Source organism: Penicillium solitum (genome assembly GCF_028829755.1).
Source record: "Penicillium solitum strain IBT 25940 chromosome Unknown utg000001l_segment0_segment0, whole genome shotgun sequence".
In the NCBI taxonomy this organism is placed as follows: domain Eukaryota; kingdom Fungi; phylum Ascomycota; class Eurotiomycetes; order Eurotiales; family Aspergillaceae; genus Penicillium; species Penicillium solitum.
This window is the reverse complement of record NW_027072121.1, coordinates 5346341-5364937: the sequence shown is the minus strand read 5'-3', so window position 1 is coordinate 5364937 and position 18597 is coordinate 5346341. Positions and strand designations below refer to the sequence as shown.

The window sequence follows — 18597 nt, the reverse complement described above, 5'->3', positions numbered from 1 at the left end:
TGCCTGAATTATAGACCGGTTTCGACACCGCTCTATGCGAAGGTATTCTCACCCACATGAGTTGCCTTGGAAGGAATTGAAAATAGCCATATAAAATTAAATATAAAAAAAGTGTTTTCAGAAGAGATCTTGATTGGTTGATGGAGTCTGAGGGTGTTGAGATTGAAATTACATGACCCTGTTTGCTAGCCCTAGAGTCAATAACTGTAGAGATAGTATGCTCCCTCTCCTTCTCCCTCCCTCTCTTCTTTTCTTCACTCTCCCTCTGATGGCCAATACGACTGAGTCGTATTGATCTCTCTCTTGATAGCTCCCCCGAGACCTATCACGCGCCGGCTACTTTCAATACCGATAGCAGAGGAGTGAGGTTTGTGTCTTCATAAGCTGTTTGATAGGGAGATCCTTTGCCATCCCAGGCATTGGAAGAAGATCATTCAACGTGGCTGCTGGTGGGGTTTTGCCGTCGAAATTATCTTGAGTCCTGATACCGCTGAAGTCGTAGGTGCGGTTAGATGGCATTTCTTGCTGCCAAAGCCACCAAAGACGATCTATTTGTGTATGATGCATAAAGAAAATGGGGTCTAAATATATGCGAGAAAAAATCAAGTCAGTGGAGGAATTGTTGAAAAGTTGTCAAGTTCGAGTCTTACCATTCGGTGATGTCGCGGGGGACATGTCTCCCCCAATGGCAGAATGGACGGCACCATGAGGACCTGATTCAAGAGAGGTTCGGTATGAATCATAGTCTCGCAGCTTGGAGATTCCTTTGATAACAGCGGGGGTATATTGAGGTCCCAGCATGTTATCAATATATTCAGTGCCGTTGTTGAAACCGCGAGATAGACAATGAGGTGCACGATCATCCTGAAGATATGCCGGACGCAAGTTTCGGAAAGGACCATCCGTCACACACTCATATTTGTCCTTCCCTACCAAGTTTGTATGGTTTGGATTACCATTGCCTCCTATACCCGTTCGGGCATCCCATATGGTAGAATGCGCAGGGTCACGGGCATCCAGTGTCCAGTCCCAGTAGCTGCAGATAAAATCAGTCAGTGACAGATATCGTATAGAGGGGAACATTGGAAGACCACTCACGCCATGCTACCCTCGTAGCCGCATTCCTTGAGGGCTTGTTCATATACGTGAACATAGTAACGATGCCATGGGAGAAAAGATGCCACAAAATGAACTAGATTCAGACGTCAGTAACTAGGCGAAGCATAAGAACGGTAGGTGCACGTACTTTGACTGTTCAGCTTATTGTGAACATAGGCAAAGTCGTCGTAAAGTGTTGTGTTCAGACCCAAACGTGAAGGCGTGGCAGCCAGACAATGGACAGCCTTCGCATAACCGCTCTGCTCCTGGACAGAGAGTTGTCGCCACTCTTTGCGAAGGGCTGGTTCCGGACACGGCACGACAGCTGTAGCAAGCGCACTGCTCATCGCTAGTGCGAAAAGCAGCATTTCAGTTAGAAACATCTTGAAAGATATGCAAGGCTAGCTGATGGAATGTTCAGGCAACTTTTCGAATTCCTTCGGGCGAAGAAAACATAGGTTTTATATCCGCCCGATTGATCAGGGGAGTAGATCTTCTCCATATTGCTCATTTCTATATATGGATATATTAGCCTCGAAAAGGAATATCTGAGACAAAATATAGGCAATTCCGCTAGCACCATATTTTCATTGGTTAGATAGAAAACGCAGCACAGGATGCCACGGTCAAATGTTGTCCGGCTGTTTCATAGGATTTCACCGAGGCCTTCCCGAGACCGTAAAAGGAAATCTATAGAGATATCAAGCCCTAAGAAAAGCTAGTGTGTTTATTATGGGGCTCCAGTCAGTTTGCTTTGTGCGGTACGGTTGTAGAGATTGTTGGGGACTATGCCTATAATCAAATCTAGAGGTTATAGTAACTAACTAGTTAATGTAGCTTTAGAGTCAGCCTTTCCACTACAAGATTATCAGAGCTCGCTGGGAACAATCAGAGACTTTAGAACGCCTTGATTTGGAGGCTTGTTCATTGCAAAATAGGCTGCAGGTAATGATGCTTGTTGAAAAAGGGGTCTAGACGTTATTATGTCTCACAAATGAGGTAGAGACCCATGGGGCATTTGAAAAATAGGGTCGCCAAGAATTTGATCGATAAGAAGAAACGGAGGATCTTATGATTGGGTCTCAATTTGCGGATATCCACACCGAGACTCTTTCCTGGTTTCCCTTCCACCAACGGATTGCGCTGGAAGTTGATGGCCAAGAGGTGGCTCTTAAGGAGCATCCAGTGACTAATTCAATAAAGGATTCAATATCTGGCTCAATGTACATTTAAAAGTCTGGTCGATGGGCGCCCAAGAGTGCGACTCGCGTGACTGGGCGATCTGGCGATCTCGCGACTATTAGATGAGCTGCTCAATTAGCGGAGCATGGCCACGTCATACAGTATCGTCTTTCCCGTCACCTCACAATTTGACTTCGACATAGAGTCTTTCTTCTACGGTACTTTGGACACGTATAGCTAAGGGTATATGGCACAAAGCCAGAGTTGTCTGTATCGAATCCACTTGGGAGTAAGGGTAAGGCCGGAACCCTGCTTCGGGAGTCTATATCACTTACTACACATTCATGGAATTGAGTGAGAAACAGAAAGCACATATAGGGCTCTTGATCGTGCGATGATATTTATGAGGTATAATAAGCTCTTTCATGCAATATATGATTCAAGTACCACAGGCCTTTGCAAAAGGCATAGAGAGACGAAATGATAGGGTTTTGTCCTTCACTTCTTCTATATTGATAATCCTTCCGGTGAGGCGAGGCTTAAAAAGACACCAACACTGCGTACGAGACCCTTGATGGTGGTATTGTCTCTTAAAGAGATTCCGGATTATAGAACCTGGAGAGTTTCCACCATATAAACGTCGAGGTTGAACATCTTAGGGTGATCACAACTCACCAACGAGGATCGGTATTGCCGTAGCCTGGTAATTCCATAGACAATATCCTACGAACGAACTCGGCTTCTTTGCAGTTCAGAATGAGATTCTCAAGTAGCATTAGCTCACCGGACATCCCGTGCACCCGTGCACCAGCGTAGAACTAACTTAATTGGAAATCGATTTTTGTTTCCGACTAATCCTTTTTTTTTGTCATTATCTACATATGTCACATGCTATCACATGAATATAATGGGCTTTCATCAATCGAGATGTTTGGCAAGTTGCTTAATAGAAACATCCAAACACTAATAATAGAGATAGAGATATTCTAGGAGATCCACCTTTTGGAATTAGTACCCGCAATATATATTCCTAATATAGACTAGCTTCTTGGCGTATATAACCTTAGAAGTACAGTATGTAGTTGCCTAAATCTTCTAAAAACATTCCAAGGTTGATTCTTTCAGCCCTTGTAGTAACTGGCTTCCTCACTTCAGGTTTAACCAAAGTGGAGGAGGTTGCTCACCCCGAGGATCAAAGTTGCAGAATATCTCCGCGCCAGCAGGCCCGGAAACCAGTCTCTGGGCTTGTCTCCGCACCTGCAACCAAGGAATTGGACGAACATTCGAGGTGTGGACTCTCTGACACGATCATGGCTTTTTTCACCACCAGCTGACCGATGAGATTATGAGGTCGTGGCCAACTAGAAGATGGATTGATCATCTGAGTATTTCATTTGCAAGTCAACGTGATCAAAGATTCATTCTTTCATTACACATAATCGTTTAATTGGGTAAAGATCATTAACTACATACCAGGAAGGTATGAATTCATGTCGTACATGTCAGAACGGAGTCTTCGTGGGAGAGTATACAAGGTGCCCATCAACCAGAGACTTCCCGAGACAAAATGAAAATGAAGGAGAAGAAATGCATCAAGATAAAGTGATGTCTCTAAACCGAGGCCAAGTCTCAAGCAAAGGAAAGCACACCTGTAACCCATATTCCATGGCATAAGGCTAGAATTGCAGCACGATAGAAGAAATAGGACGACGAAAGAAACCCTAAGCAAGATAACACTGTCCGACGTCAAGATCCACTCAGTACTCGTCCTCATGGCGGTGCCTCGAATGGCTGGTATGACGAGAACTATGAGAATGCCCACTGTGACCGCTGAGACTACTATGTCTCGAATGGTTCGAATGGCTCCGATGGCCGTGGTGGTGATGGTGATGATGGCGGTGACGGCGATGGTGATCACTATGCTCATGCTCATGTTCACTATTATCGTCATGCTTGTTGTGATCCTTCACTTTGTCCTCTATGAAGTTCCCGAGCAGAGCACCACCAATCGCACCCAGCAAGCCATGTTCCTTCTTATGGCCAAGGTAATAGCCCGCCACGCCACCAGCGAGCGAACCCCCAAGCCCACGGTCCATACCCCGGTCAGTGTCGGTGTCTGTATCGGAGCGCTGTTCGCCACTGCGCTGTGCATCTTCTGGCTCGGATACATACACAGCGGGAGGGTGGAGACTTGCAGAGGGTGTGTACCGTGGCTGGTCGGCTGGATGGTCGTTGCTAGGGCTCAGTGTTAGTGTTGGTTCTCATAGCTGGGTATGTATCGTCCACTCACTAGTATCCTGCGTTCTCGGGGGTTCTGTCTTGCCCATGTTGGTATCCTGCCGGAATCACTGGCCCAAGGTAGTCTGGCTGCCCTGTCGGCGTATAACTTCTCTCGGTGGAGGATCCATATGGCTCGGGCGCGAGGTGGTATGAACTTTGTTGTGGAGCATAGGGTTGGTTTTCGTTTGGACTGGGCTGGTAAGGCTCTGATCCGGGGTTGTATTGCTCTGATCCAGGGTTATGGTACGGGTCTTGGTTCCCGTATGGCTGCTGGTGGCCATATTCCGGGTATTGCGGCTGATCCTCTGAGGGATAGTAGCCAACCCCGCTCGGCGTGGGCGTTGAGTGGGGGTTGCAAGTGTATGGATCTGCCATGATGGAATACGTCAAAGAAAACTTGTATCAAGAACAGGAACACGAAAAGGTTTTATGTAGCTATATGTAGCTAAGGTATGTCAGACAGATGACTTGTGGGGGGCCTATACATGGTGCGGCTGACCTGCTCACACGACCCTCGATCTTCCGGATCTTCCCAGGTTTGGAATGCACCTTCCAATCAGATACTGATCACTTGCTTCTCTGCATACAGTGAAGGGGTGTGCCTTCTAATATTTCATTAATTTTTTCTAGGAAAATATGTTCGGCAACTGATATTGTATTGAGATACGCCAGTTTGACCTGGAATGACAAGATGTGAAAGAAACAAAACTGAACACGGATGAGTCGGGGTATTCCGGTGAAAATCGAAGAAAAAGATGGAAAGCATGGTGTAATAGAGCTGGCCGTTAGACGTTCAGGGTCACATCGCTCCTTAGGGCGATGGAAAAATGCAGAACAGGAATTTGCGCCAAGCAGTGGCATCAAGACACAATCCGGAAAGGAAAAAAAAAGGTGAAAGGAAAGAGTAATGGTCGGCCAAAAGTGATGCGCCCAGCACATTCAAAAACATCATGGCCTTCATTGCCATGCAAGGCGGCCCGCCTATCAATACATGGTGTTGGTTTCAAAAGATTCATACACACTTGGTTACACTGGACTCTAAAGGCCACGGGTCGAGGTCGAGCTGTTAGTCCGCTGTGACATCCAATTCACAAGCATGTCGTCAAGCTGATTGTTCATCTCCTTGAGTCTCTTGCTTTCCTCTTTGAAGAGACGACCGGTGATGGGGTGGTCAGGGCCAGCGGGAGGTACATTTGATTTGTCGTGGACAATGATAAACAAGTCGCGAATGTCGTTTTCTTCGTCCATGTACGATCGTAGACTGGAGTCGCTCCACGTCGGGGTGTCCACAGAAAGGGTGTCGACTGAGGCGGGAGCAGCCGTGCTACCCTTGAGGCAATTAACGTCCTGTCCGGGTGATGATGGTGGAGACGGTGGCGAGAGAGAGCGTACTTCTCGGGGAGAGGCATTATTCGTTGAGCCGCGTGCGCTCATTGGGGAATAAGCCTCCACAGGAGAAACATTGACAGGCGACTCCGACTCATCTCCAGCCACCAGCGTAGGGACGAATTTCTGGGGTGGAGATGTAAGGGGCGCGGGTCCAGTCGTCGTGCGGCCTGGATCATCGGGTCCTCTCCATTGAGCTTCACTAGATGGTCGATCGACAGGCGACTCCAGGGGGTCCATGGATTCAAGCGGAGTAGCAAAGGGGTCCTTGGAAGCACTCGATTGGCTAATAGGCGATTGTAACACAATGTCACAGTCTTCGTAGCTGCTTTCTCTTTCTTCTTGCAGTGGCACCTGTCGAATGCTTTTGTTGCCTTGACCCTGGTTAATGGCCTCGTTGCCCCTAGCGAACTCGGCCATCGTAGGATCAAGGACTGGATCAACCTTCATGATTCCTGGGGGCTGTTTGTGTAGCTTGTTGTTCGAGCTTTTCTGGGGCTTGGAGGGCCGCTGCTGTTCGGGGGACAAAGACTTTGATGAGACAGACTCCATCGAAGTCTTAGGTTGGGGTGATGTGCGGGATGCCGAGTCTGCAGGAGATCTTTCTGGGTCGTCAATGTCATCTTTGCTCTTCTTGCGCTTGAACAACCCGCTGAGCATCCCGGGTTTCTTGTCTTTTCGCTTCTTCTCCTCTTTCTCTTTGATTTTATCCTGTGAGTTAGAGCCCTTTTCGATCGATTCAAAGCTCCCACGAGGCTTCACCAAAACGTTAGCCAACTGATTTTCGGATAAACCCGTGATGGGAAACATACCTCTTTCCACTCAGCCAAGGTGTTTGTGCTGTTTTCATCGCGAATATCGCGCAGGAGATTCGGTGTGAGAGAAATCTTCTTGGGCTCGGCCGTGTCGTCTTTGAAGAAGGAATCGGTGTTCCGTACAGTGCCATTTCTGGATCTACTGACGGTGGGTTCTGCTTTGTAAACGTGAGTTCCAAATACGATCTGAGAGCAGTTTAGTTGAGTGTGTTTACCTTCGGCCTCAAAGAACTCTTCACTAGACGGGCGTCGATCGGAGCTTGAACGCTGCAGATCTGGTTTCTCTGTACCGTTGGCATCGGCATGCTCTGTGGGGGTTTCTTTCTGGGCTTTGGGCCTAAGAGGTTCCACGACAATATCCTCAGCTTGCTCTTGCACATCTTCCTCTTCTCCATCCAGAGTCTCATCGTCGTTGAAAAAGTCGCCGTGTTCGGAATCATCGTCCGTTGAGTAGTCGACGTCGGAGGCGTCGATGTACGTCGGGGCGCCGAAGTTGACAGTCTTCGCATTCCGACGCCGCATGGCCTTTTTCAGAGGATTCTTCGACTTTTCGTTATTGTCGCCCAACATGGTCGCGGACAGATCCACGTTTCTGTGTTTATTCAATCTGGCAAGCCTTTCTGTTGGTGTTTCGATGTGTTCCGCAGGAAGGTAACCAATGCTACCATCCTTCACCACGCGCACAAGCCACCAGTAGCTGTTGCTGTCATCGAGAAGAACCATAGTATCACCCTTTGCGGCATTTGCTTGCCCGTCGACCGTTGCGACGAAGTTATGAAGCGCATATACAAACTCAAAATCGATATCCTCTGTATAACATCAGCTAACGCCCGGTTCATGCCTATAATTCCGGAGAGTCCGTACCATCATCGATAGAGGGCGAACTGGAGATTTTATCCATCATATCATCGTCCATCATATCGTCGCTTTCGCCGTCTGCTAGGTCACCATCTTCATGGTCGTATTGATTTTCATCCTCATCGTCTTCCTCGTCATCTGGTTCACGATACGCCTCCTTGTCACCGCGGTATTCGTGATTTTTGTCCGGTCCGCCCTTCATCTCCGCTTGCGACTCTTGTTCGGCATGGCGAATAGAAAGTTCTTGATGGGGAGCAGGCCGGCCGCTCCCAAGAGGATCTGGATGTTCGGATTGTTTGGTGTGATCTTTGGCGGAAGGGGTGTCGTGATCTTGAAGGTCCAAGGTATCTAGAGGTGGCGGTCAACACCTGCAACTTCCAGCCAATTGGCCTCACACCACAGAAACATTTGACCTACCAGCTCGGATCATTTGAGGCCTAGTCATGTTGCAGTGTAAATGAGTGTGGTATCAAGAGAAATGGGATTGAAACAAGTCGTGAGCGTAAGGAGTGACTAGCGATCCAGGAATATGAATGTTAGAAGACAAGCGCGGGACAAAAGCAATGCGCAAGCCTCCAAATTTCCTGTATCCAGGTAATACACGAATGCTAGACAGTAATAAAAAAGCCGACCGGGGGTCACGGGCACTTGGTGAATTGGTCTGAATGAGAGACAATGCCTTGAATGAGAATGGTGGGGGCTGGTCTGCACTTCGGTCCAGCACGGAGGTCGACACAAGGAGAAAGAAATTACTGCCAGAGCGACAAGGCGAAAAACAGAAGGAGAACAAGAAGGGAACAAAGAGATGTCTGCCAAGGCGACGTCGAGTCTGAATAGTAACTCCTTTCACATCTCCAAAAGCCAAAAGGAGGTATTCCCAAACAAGCGCCCCTTGCGCGCGGTTAAACCCATGGCTTGACCCCTGAACCCATATGCGGGTAATAATGGCCGGCTGGTTAGAGCTTCTATGATCATATTGGCCTTTGTATGTCTACTCTGCTATTATAAATATATAAATATATTAGGATTTTTTTGGCTTCCAGGCTGTTAAAGTAGAGATAATTTCTCTTTCAGCACTCTATACGGAGTACTCCGTACGGAGTACAGACGACACAAAACACTGTGGAGAAACAATCTGATACATATGTAAGAAATTACATAATTCCCCAACATGCCCCTATTTCCTACTGTATGACCTACTAGGGAAATTAGGGCCAGGGCTGTCCTTTAGTCATGTGATTTGGAGTATTCTCGTCACCATCCGAGTTTCCCCGGTTTCCCTTCCCCTCCCAGTACAGCACTACCTGACCAATACCTCACTTTCTATTCCTCTCTGACTACCTATCTTTGTACCCACCGTGTTTCATCTCGATTTTTTTTCTGCAGATTCAAGTTCAAACCCTTCTGAATTACGACTTACTTTACTTCACTATCTCAAACGTTCTGTCTCCACTTTTAACGCTATCACCCCACAATAACATCTTCGACGACAGCTATCGGGAAACATATCGAACAAAAAAGCCAAGCAGAGGGTTATATAACCCTACTGCAACCCTATCACGGGCTGATAATACGACACTTTCCGCCCCGTGCTTCGCGTTAGGGCATGGAACATAGCGAGAGGGCCGGATTGGCAAGTGGATTGGCTGGTTTAAGGATTGAAACGAACTTTCATGAGCGGAACAAGCCCAAATGGGCAAATGAAAACGCAGGGAGGAAAGCGACAACAGTGGGCGATGGTATCGAGAGCGATCACACCAATCAATCTCATGATTATGCGCGTCGCTACGATACTGATGAAGACCGCAGTTTGATAAGTGATCTACACTCAGCGACCCCTCCCATCTCCGTCCCTCGCCACGATGAGCAGCATCACGCAGACGATGCCGACAACTTCCCGCACAAGCCCGATGACGTGCAGGGGTCCCCCCTCGACAACTACGACAGCTATCTGCACACTCGTCGACCTTCGATCTCTTTCAACCCGAAGGTCTCTGTGGACTCCGGTAACCAAATTCCACTGGAAGAGCCACTGTCGATGGGAGATGTGAAGAACCGTCCACCGCAAAAATTTGAGTCCCGTAGCTCTGGGCTCCGGAATGCTCTTTCACAAGATGATGAGCATCTCGAACCGAACCGCGAGTCCCCGAGCTGGAGTCCCAAACGATCTCTGGATCGGAGTTTCCCGACCGGGGAATCCCGAGCCCAGCCCTTTGCGAGATTTGAGAATGGCTCGACTGCAAGCTCAGAACTCGGTCGTCCGACTTCCCTGACATCGCAGTCGACGGTATCTCCGGTCACGGACGAGATACGAACCCCTCCCGATTACTCCAGCCACACGTTGCTGTCGCCATTTTGCGTGCCGTCGCCAACTCAATCCTTTGCATCGCCTGAAGACCGCAGCAGCTCTTGGTCTGGAGGGATCGCAACACCTTTCGGCAGCAAGCGCAGCTCTACTCTCAATCGCAGCAGCAGCCTTCGGAATTCCACCCGGCACAGTTCTCGACGATCGACTAACTCGAGCGGCAAGTCGCCCGCCAGTATGTTTCTTTCCATGTGGAGCAATGTTGAAGAGCCTGCTCCGCAGCCTGATGACGAAGGCCAGATGGTTGGAGACGACTATGTTCTCGGAAAGCAAATCGGTTTTGGGGGGTTTAGTGCGGTAAAAGAGGCCTATAAGGCCGAAAAACACGGTGAAACCAAAAGACTTGCCGTGAAGATTGTAAAAAAGCAGATTACAGGGCGAAGCGAGCACGAAAATGACGAAGTGCAAGCCGAGTTTGACCACGAAGTGCGGGTCTGGCGGTACCTTAGCCACCCGCATGTATTGACGCTCGATGCTGTGTACGAAACAGATTACGCCACGTTTTGCTTCACCAAACTTGCTATTGGTGGCACTCTCTTCGACCTAGTCCGCCAAAATCGGACCGGTCTAGATTCGCAATCAGCGAAGAAATATGCATACCAACTAGCTTGTGCAATCCGTTACCTGCACGAGGACGCCCGCGTGGTTCATCGAGATATCAAACTAGAGAACTGCTTGCTTGATCCTATTGAGTCTGCTGACGGCACGACATCTTCGACGTTGGTACTGTGTGATTTCGGAATGGCGGAGTGGATGTCCATCGACAACGGTGGCGACTCTCCCGATCCCTATGAGGATGCCGCTGACCGTCCGCCGCCTCAACAAATGGGCCCTGCAGGATCCAGTACCAGTGTTGCGGGTAGTCTGGAATACGCATCGCCCGAACTGCTTCAATCAGCAGACGGTGTCATTCACCCTTCAGTTGATGTCTGGGCCTTTGGCGTTATTGTCTATACCATCATCGTCGGCTCACGGCCTTTCCAAGACTCTTTCGCTCCTCGCATACAAGCAAATATTCTCAGCGGCACCTGGGATTGCAATTCCGTATTGGCTGACACTGTGGACGGCCCCCTTCGCCAAGATCGCCAGTACGCCCTCGACCTGATCCGCGGGTGCCTTGAAATGAACCCCAACAAGCGTTTAAGTATCCGCGGTGTACTATCTTCACCCTGGCTACGAGAAGTTCATGAGGCAGCTGAACCCTCACCCGACACTGTGTGGAGACTATGAGCAAAGCTCATTTTTTCTTCCATTCGGCGATTAGCAACACCATACCCTGCCCTTTCACTCGAACTCCAAGGCAGATGACTGGTTCAACGTTTTAACGTCGAATTTCCTACGATGTGATGGCTCTCTTTTCCGACGCCGAAGATTCAACAAGCGCCGATGCCCTCGGGAGCCTTGAAATCACTATGATACCCCTCCGTTTTGCTTTGCTTTATCTTATTGCTTTCTCGCTTTGCTTCGGCACAAGACTATCAGCGTGTATGTGCCTTTTTCCTTTTGTGTTTTTCCACAATCTATTCTCAATATCCCCCTCGCGCCGCATTCTTGATTTTTGCATTCTGGTTTTTAGGTTTGGTTGGGTTCTGGCTTACGATTTGACATCACGAGACGGACGATTATGATTTACTCTTATGGCAGACATGGCGTTTTATCTTATTATTGCCATTTGGTCGGATGTTGCATGAGCATTCGTCTCTTCGGTTCTTTGCTTTGTGTGGTCAACTTAGCTTGATCATTTGCTTCTACTGTTGTACTTTTATATTTGCGGATCTCTGATCTCTGATTCGTCTTTACTGATCTTGCTTTCTCTTTTCTACTCAATTTGATGAGATATCTGTCGGGGTGGCTGGCCTGTCCTGATTATACTACAAAATTAGGCTATGTATTCCATTCTGCAATTCACAAGAATAATCGCCCATACAGCCTCTGTCCTAACGACGTACGACTTTCATAGTCTGATCTGTCTGAATCAAAGTGATACTAGGAACATTTTATTTTAGATAAAATTTCGACATCTTCTTTGGATGTGCCTTCTAGTGTGTTTTATATGTAGAAGGACATATATCCATATAGATCACCGCAAATGTTCTGTGTTTCAGCCAATTACTATTCTCCTACAGCATAGCTAATGAATCGGGGGGAATATCTAAATTCCTTTTCGTTGTAGGAATCAGAATAATAGTGCAAAATACTTAGTATAGACATGTCGGGCTTTTTTCAAAGGTCCGACGTCGAGTAAAGGCGGTGCAAAACATGAAACAAACAGACGACTTTTCCATGTAAAACCATGTATGCATGCGTGAACCTCGAGGTGGTTATAAAGATCTCTTGGGAGAATAGAAAAGAAAAAAAAAGGGCCGAGAGGCATCTAATTGCAAAGCCTAACATATCCAACAGAACATATTTATACATATACAGCAGACCAGTCTAAACCAGCCTTAAAAAAACAGTGCCAAAACAAACAAACAACCGGAGATCAAATATGAGACGCTCTCCAAACCCTCTCAAATCTACCAAAGCCTATTCTCAGGCAGAACCTTCTCCTTCTTAACACCAGCAGTAGACTTTCTCTCTTCAGAAGAGCGGAAGAACAAACTGGGTCCCTCAAGCGGCTTAAGCAGATGCGAAAGATATCCCCGATGCGCAGGATCACGGTAATACTCAATATCCTTACGCTTCGTCGGATCCGGCAGACGGAACTTCAATTGCCGGTTGTTGACCACGGTACTCCACTTCATCCAGGACGCCGTAGGCCGAACCCCAGCGAGTTTGTAGAGCTGCTCGGAGCCACTCTCGCGCGCCCACGCAGTAGACAGGAAGCTGTGCGTCTCGCCGTCCAGGATACGGCGGATGGACGGCCGCGTGTAGTAGCGGGTAGTCACTGAGCCGCCGGCGCCTTCGATGGCCGCGATGGCGGAGGCGGAGACGCGCGAGGCAACGACGTGAATTGGTTGTTTCAGGCCTTCGGCGCCGTCGCCGAGGATCTTGAGGCCGTCGATGGGTCGGCTGATGCATCCGCTCTTGTAGAGCTCTTTCAATGTGATCGGGTGTTTGGGGTTGATGCGGCCTTGGTCGATCCAGTATTGGAGACGGTCGAGGTTGACGGTTGCCATGTCCACGGAGAAACTGGATGCGAAGAAAAGGATTGATTAGAGATGTGCTTTTGGGGGCATTGGGGTGTTTTTTTTTTCCACAAGGGAGGACCACTTACATGTTGACGCCGCCGCGCTCGCCGTGCACGATGATATCCTTGGTCTGACCACCATTGAAGCCCGCTGGGACTTTGCCGTGCTGACCTTGACCCTTGTGACCACGACCGGAGGTCTTACCCTTGCCAGAAGCGGGACCACGGCCTCGACGGATGCGCTTGTTGTAAGCAGTCGGGTTGTCGGAGAGGGAGGCTAGGATGGAAGCATTGCGGGTTTGCTGGGATTGTGGGAGGAGGAAGGCGAGTGGGGAGGCCTGTTGGAAGGATCGGGCAGAGAATTGCGCCAGCTGCGTGGGCAGCCCCATCAGCCGGGGAGACATGGTTTGTGATTGTGGTTATAGGCTCGGCGGTATTGGATTCGCGGGTTTGGTGGTGAGTTTCGAGATCTCTGTCGGGACGGGTTATGTTTGATCCGTCTCCGGGATGGCCCTAACTACAGTATAGTACAAAGGTCAACCTGGGCACCGAAGACTATGTTGCTAGTTCGGTTTGTTTGTAAGGATATTGGTCATTTTGATAAATGAATCAAGCATGTGTTTGTTAAATTCCATTTTTTATACACTTATTGGTGTAATTTAGCACACTCGGGTAACTGGGTTACTGTATATCTTCGAACTGGAACCCTTGTACTATGTGGCTACCTCCACTACAATACTAATATTATAAAATGAGAACATTGATGTTCTGAGGGGAAAAAAATACCAGTTGGTAAATCTAGATTCATATGCTGCAGAGCTAAAGCTGAGTCTGCCGAAGTAAAACGCCGTATGTATGCAAAATGCAATAGGAACAGTACACTGCCGATGTGCTTTCAAGCACATTCGACGGACATGGGCGAAATTAAAGTCAATAATAACGCCGCAGATGCCATCCCCGAGGTTGATCTCGTCTGCGGGGAGGCGAAACCCGATTTCCTTCTAAAATAGAGCGCCGAAGATATGCCAGATACAATCGTTAAAAAAAAAAAAAAAAAAAAAGGAAGTCTGTGCAGTTGGGAAAGGAAGACAAGCAAGAGAAGGGGAGAGTAAGGTGTACAGCGAATGAGATAATTTTCTTCTCGTGTGACGGGTCATGGCGCGGTGAAGTCATAAACTCAGGAGATGAGAGTAGTAAAAACAGGGGTACAGAATGCTTCAACCGGAGTAACCGGTGGGTGGGTAGATAGGGTGTAGGTAAGGAGCTTGGCTCCACGCATCAGGTTGGATGTACGGCAGCAGGCCGGTCTTGCGAGAAGTGTTACCCTTTCCAAGCGGCTGGTAGTGCATATGGTCAAACGGAACATTGCGCTGCTGCTGCAGAGAGCTCGACGGGGGTGGAATCAACAAAGTGTTGACGGAACGCACTGGCCGGTAAGGCGAGTTGCGGTTGGCGAGGAAGAAGGAAGGAGAGAGGTGTGTCTGCGGGGTGTGGACGGAATAGGCCGAACCGGCTGGCGACACAGTGGCAGAAGACACGCCAAATGGGCTCTGGTGGTGCCGGCCTAGCTCTGGGAGTGAAGGGGTGGTGTACATGCTAGATGGCATCGGGGGCACGGAGAGAGGAGGGATCTGCTGCCAGTTCGCCGGCCGATTGTAGATAGGAGGCATAATAGCTGGAAGGTGGGAAGGTGCTGTGGGAGGAAGTGTCTGAGGGGCGGGATAGGAAGTTGGAAGGGCAGGCGGATGATGAGGAGGCGGAAGACGAGAAACGTTCATTGGTGCCACCGGGGCAGAAGTGGGAGTCAAGACAGGTGGCAGGGTGGGCACCACATTCATGGCAGTCACCGGGGCCGTCATCGAAGGAGCAGAAGTGGCGGAAGACAGCGCAAGCCGCTTGGTCGGATGAAGCTCATCACTCTCATCGCGGCTGCGTTTCCGAGAGCGTCCTATCGCAGTCTCGCCACCAATGTGTTGTGGCGGCAGCGAGTATGGCAATCCATTAGGTGGCATATACCAATTGGGCTGCGACTGGGATCGGAAGGCTTCGGTGCTAGGCGACGGCAACTTGGACAATGGCGACAGCGATTGCACGCGGGGAGGCGAAACACGGAGCATGGCGGCTGACTCGACGGGTAGCATCGAGGCCTGGTTGAAGTAGTCACCGAAGAGTCCCAGTTTAGTGTGCCACCGGGACCATTCGTCCTCGGAGGAGAACAGATCGTAGCGAATGTTGCTCAAGAACTCGACCTCCATGATGTGAATCTCGTGCACCGCAATACCCGATACCTCAGCCCACGTCTTATTGGTGTAAGTGTTATCGTCGAGGTCTATTGATGAGTCAGCTATTTTGTCCAATCAAGTCAAGGGCGGTGAATCCGATAAGAACACTCACATTTATTGCCGAGCATCAACGCAACCGTCATCAACCGAAACTCGCTGCCTTTCTTGCCCTTGACCCCAGAGTTGAACTTTTTCAGGCGGTAGATAAACAGAAGGGCCAGTAGAATAACGTTCTGGCTGACTTGCGTAGTGGAGAGAATCGTGGCAACCCATTTCTGAAATCCGACGGTGGGTACGGCTTCGGCGACCAGGGAAGGAACGGGATGTTGGCGGTCTTCGATGGCTTGCAGTTTTGAGGTCTTTTCGAACCAGAAGAGGCAGGTCATCTATTTAACGAAACACAAAACGTTAGCTCGTGCCATGACATCTCTTCTAGTAGACGGAATTCTCACCTGCGCTGCAAACTTGGCCAGACTGCCCTTGCTGTTATTGATGGATGAAGGAATGCGGAGTTGCGACACAGTTGCCCCATTTGACTTCTTCTGAGCAGTTGGTTCCGTTGCGCAGGCTTCTTTGATCGGGTTTGTTTGCGGCTTCATGGCCATCATGGACGAGGAAATGGAATCGAACTGAGGGCGCGAATGGCTGTAGAGGTGAGAGGGCATCCCGTTCGGTTTCCCCCCATATGCGATAGGTGGCATCGCATTGTAGGTGAGGCCTGTCATATCGTGAGGTGGAGTTGGTAGACCGTTCCGAATGGGAACAGTCCGAGAGGATCCCGATGTTTGGCTCTCAAGGGCCTTCAACGGTTGATCCTCAGTCAGGTCGATGGTTGGAACTCCCAGTGTCGAAAAGGAGGAATGAAAGTCCACAGTGGAAGACATAGGGAAAGAGTGAGTGATGAACAGAGAGGTCGACACATGGAGTTTTATTTCTTTTTCTTTTTCTTTTTTTTTTGATCAAAGCAAATAAAGGCGTCGGCGGAGAGAACCGAGGAGTTTCAGTGACCCATGTTCTCTCTATTAAAAGGTGTAAATAGAGCCAAGCAATAGACAATAAGTGGTGAAGTTCCTGCCCAATTGGAATGCAGTCAAGGAGGAAAGGGCAGAGTTGTTTTATTCAAAGTGAGGGAAAAGTGAATATAGACCTTTCACAGGGAGTTTGAATGATGTATATAGAGTAGCCACGATAGGCCCATATAAGGAAAGTAGTGATAAACCACAGAGATCCGGCTGCTCCACTCAGAGATGAGGAAAGAAAAAAAAATACAGGAAAATGCATAAAATAATAAAATAAAATAATAAATGTAGTCAAGGCATCATCTCCATTAACCAAGTCCACAGTCCACCCCATCCGGAGAAAGCGATAGTGGCCATACACAGAGTTTGACCCGGACGCAGGTCCAGGTTGATCCTCCTTTCTGGGCTCGTTTGGGTCCGGGTTTTGTCAATCTAGATTTGGAAAAAAATAATAATAATGTAATAATCCAATAAGGAAACAAGGTAACAAGGTAACAAAATAATCAAAGTGGAAATACCGGTTGATGTCAGCCACGGGGGGTGGTCAACAAGTGGATGCAACTAAAAAGGGCAAGTCACAGAATGTTTACCTGGTCCCGGCCTCACATTTGCAGTAAAATGAAGTTGACCGAGCATAGCGTGGGACTAGTGAAAGCGAAAAAAAAAAAAGAAAAAAAAAGTAACCAAAAAGAAATTTGCTTAAAAAGAAAAGTAAAACCCAAATCAAGTTGAAATCAAAAGAGAGAGAAGGGAGGTTCAATCCTGAGACCCATATCAGATCCAATAATAAGTCAGGTTTAGCGTCAATAAGTTACAAAACCGTGTTATGCGAGGTGAAGGGCTGTGAGGGTGTGCAAGCATGTAGGTACGCCTCCGTCCTGCAAAGGAAAAAAAAAAGGCTAAAGGGGGGGGTTGCCGGGAAGCGCGGGGCCTAGGGAGGTTTGAGCACGGTGGCTGGGTGTACTCCGTACATAGCACTCCATACTGGGAAAGGCAAAGGAATGAACCAAGAAAAGAAAAGTATAAAGAAAAAAAAAAAAAAAAGAGAGAGCCAAAAAAAAAGGGAAACCAATAATAAGAGAATGGAAGATCAATTACTTGGTTTAGGAGAGAGAAACCCAAGAGAAACCAAAGACCAAAGGGAAGATCGGGAGTCTCGGTAAGAATGGTGCATTCTTATGTAAGAAGGCAAAATTACTGGGAACTGAACCAATTAGAGACGAGAATATGTCAAATATACACGTATACTGTAGTACTACCTAGGAATGGTCCACTAAAAGTCTCAGGCCAAATTTCTCTTTTTTCTCTCTTTTTTATTTCTTTATTTCTTTATTTCTTTTTTATTTTATGTTAATTTATCCCGTGTACGACCGGTCCACGGTCCATGGGCTCTCATCTGCTTGCTCCCAGCTCTATCACACCTGTGCTCGCGTACTCCCCGACTTGTTAGCCGCTACCACTCAGTCATTGGTTCATTCTATTATGGGTTTATATGGACGGGTTCGGAGATAACTAATTACTTAGCATGTTCGCGTCTTTTCGTGTTCTAAAATCTTGGTCTCATCCCGCGTCTCCCCTGCAGCCCACTGTTCCGGACGACTTTCCTGTTTATGATTCAGGGGGGTGTATCTCATCATAATTACTCCGTACAGGATATCCCAGTGATGGACCAATTTGATAGTTCAGGAGCCTCGGGGGAGGGCCGGAATCCTATCCTCTGATTCGTCCGGCTTTTATGCACTGGGCTTCCCCAAGGTATTTTTGCTGCCTCCTACAGGTTGGTCACCACATACCTACTTTGGTAGAAAAGTACCGGTACCTCCATCGGTATCTATGTTCAAAGTTGTACGTCGGTATTTATGTTCCGTCCAAACGCCCCTGTGTTAAGCCGAGCCTAGGGTGACATATACACTGGTGTTGGCCCCCAGTGAGCAGAATTGGCTGTTTCACTCAAAATACTGTTTGACCTATCTAGACGTGACAAGCCTCACGTAAGGTGGCATATAGTTGCACTTGTGATCTAGTGCAGTAGGCTAGAGAAATCTCAGTGCAACGGGCCTAGATTGGCTGGTGGAATTGGAATCCATCGGCCACTCGTGGCGCCCTAACGGTCATCCCTTGGAGAAAAAGCCGAGATGATTGTGCCTCGGAAATGTGCACACTCCTCGCAAACTATCTTGTA

General features: G+C 48.4%; 6 protein-coding genes across 6 annotated transcripts; 1 reads left to right on the top strand and 5 right to left on the bottom strand.

Annotated features, from left to right (window-relative positions):
* Nucleotides 1–342: 342 nt before the first annotated feature.
* On the bottom strand, nucleotides 343–1481 carry N7455_002028 (tyrosinase family protein; the record flags this gene model as incomplete). The annotated part of the gene is made up of 4 exons (XM_040951568.2): nucleotides 343–581; nucleotides 651–1036; nucleotides 1099–1192; nucleotides 1247–1481. The coding sequence occupies 4 exons, from the start codon at nucleotides 1479–1481 to the stop codon at nucleotides 343–345; spliced, it is 954 nt and encodes a 317-aa protein (XP_040817876.2).
* Nucleotides 1482–4037: 2556 nt separating this feature from the next.
* Nucleotides 4038–4935, bottom strand: N7455_002027 (uncharacterized protein; the record flags this gene model as incomplete). The annotated part of the gene is made up of 2 exons (XM_040951358.2): nucleotides 4038–4515; nucleotides 4571–4935. 2 exons carry the CDS (start codon nucleotides 4933–4935, stop codon nucleotides 4038–4040), a joined length of 843 nt encoding a protein of 280 aa, XP_040817832.2.
* A 663-nt stretch (nucleotides 4936–5598) lies between these two features.
* N7455_002026 (SH3 domain-containing protein) lies at nucleotides 5599–8064 on the bottom strand (the record flags this gene model as incomplete). The annotated part of the gene is made up of 5 exons (XM_040951730.2): nucleotides 5599–6702; nucleotides 6759–6916; nucleotides 6977–7570; nucleotides 7626–7967; nucleotides 8037–8064. 5 exons carry the CDS (start codon nucleotides 8062–8064, stop codon nucleotides 5599–5601), a joined length of 2226 nt encoding a protein of 741 aa, XP_040818235.2.
* A 1161-nt stretch (nucleotides 8065–9225) lies between these two features.
* On the top strand, nucleotides 9226–11214 carry N7455_002025 (serine/threonine-protein kinase; the record flags this gene model as incomplete). Its single annotated transcript, XM_040950966.2, has 1 exon — nucleotides 9226–11214. The coding sequence occupies one exon, from the start codon at nucleotides 9226–9228 to the stop codon at nucleotides 11212–11214; it is 1989 nt and encodes a 662-aa protein (XP_040818572.1).
* A 1286-nt stretch (nucleotides 11215–12500) lies between these two features.
* N7455_002024 (mitochondrial 54S ribosomal protein uL15m) lies at nucleotides 12501–13518 on the bottom strand (the record flags this gene model as incomplete). Its single annotated transcript, XM_040950959.2, has 2 exons — nucleotides 12501–13116; nucleotides 13202–13518. The coding sequence occupies 2 exons, from the start codon at nucleotides 13516–13518 to the stop codon at nucleotides 12501–12503; spliced, it is 933 nt and encodes a 310-aa protein (XP_040818240.2).
* A 661-nt stretch (nucleotides 13519–14179) lies between these two features.
* On the bottom strand, nucleotides 14180–16340 carry N7455_002023 (uncharacterized protein). Its single transcript, XM_040951732.2, has 3 exons — nucleotides 15849–16340; nucleotides 15509–15782; nucleotides 14180–15443 (listed from the first exon to the last, which is right to left on the bottom strand). Exons 1-3 carry the CDS (start codon nucleotides 16278–16280, stop codon nucleotides 14332–14334), a joined length of 1818 nt encoding a protein of 605 aa, XP_040818169.2. The 5' UTR covers nucleotides 16281–16340; the 3' UTR covers nucleotides 14180–14331.
* Between the last annotated feature and the right edge of the window lie 2257 nt (nucleotides 16341–18597).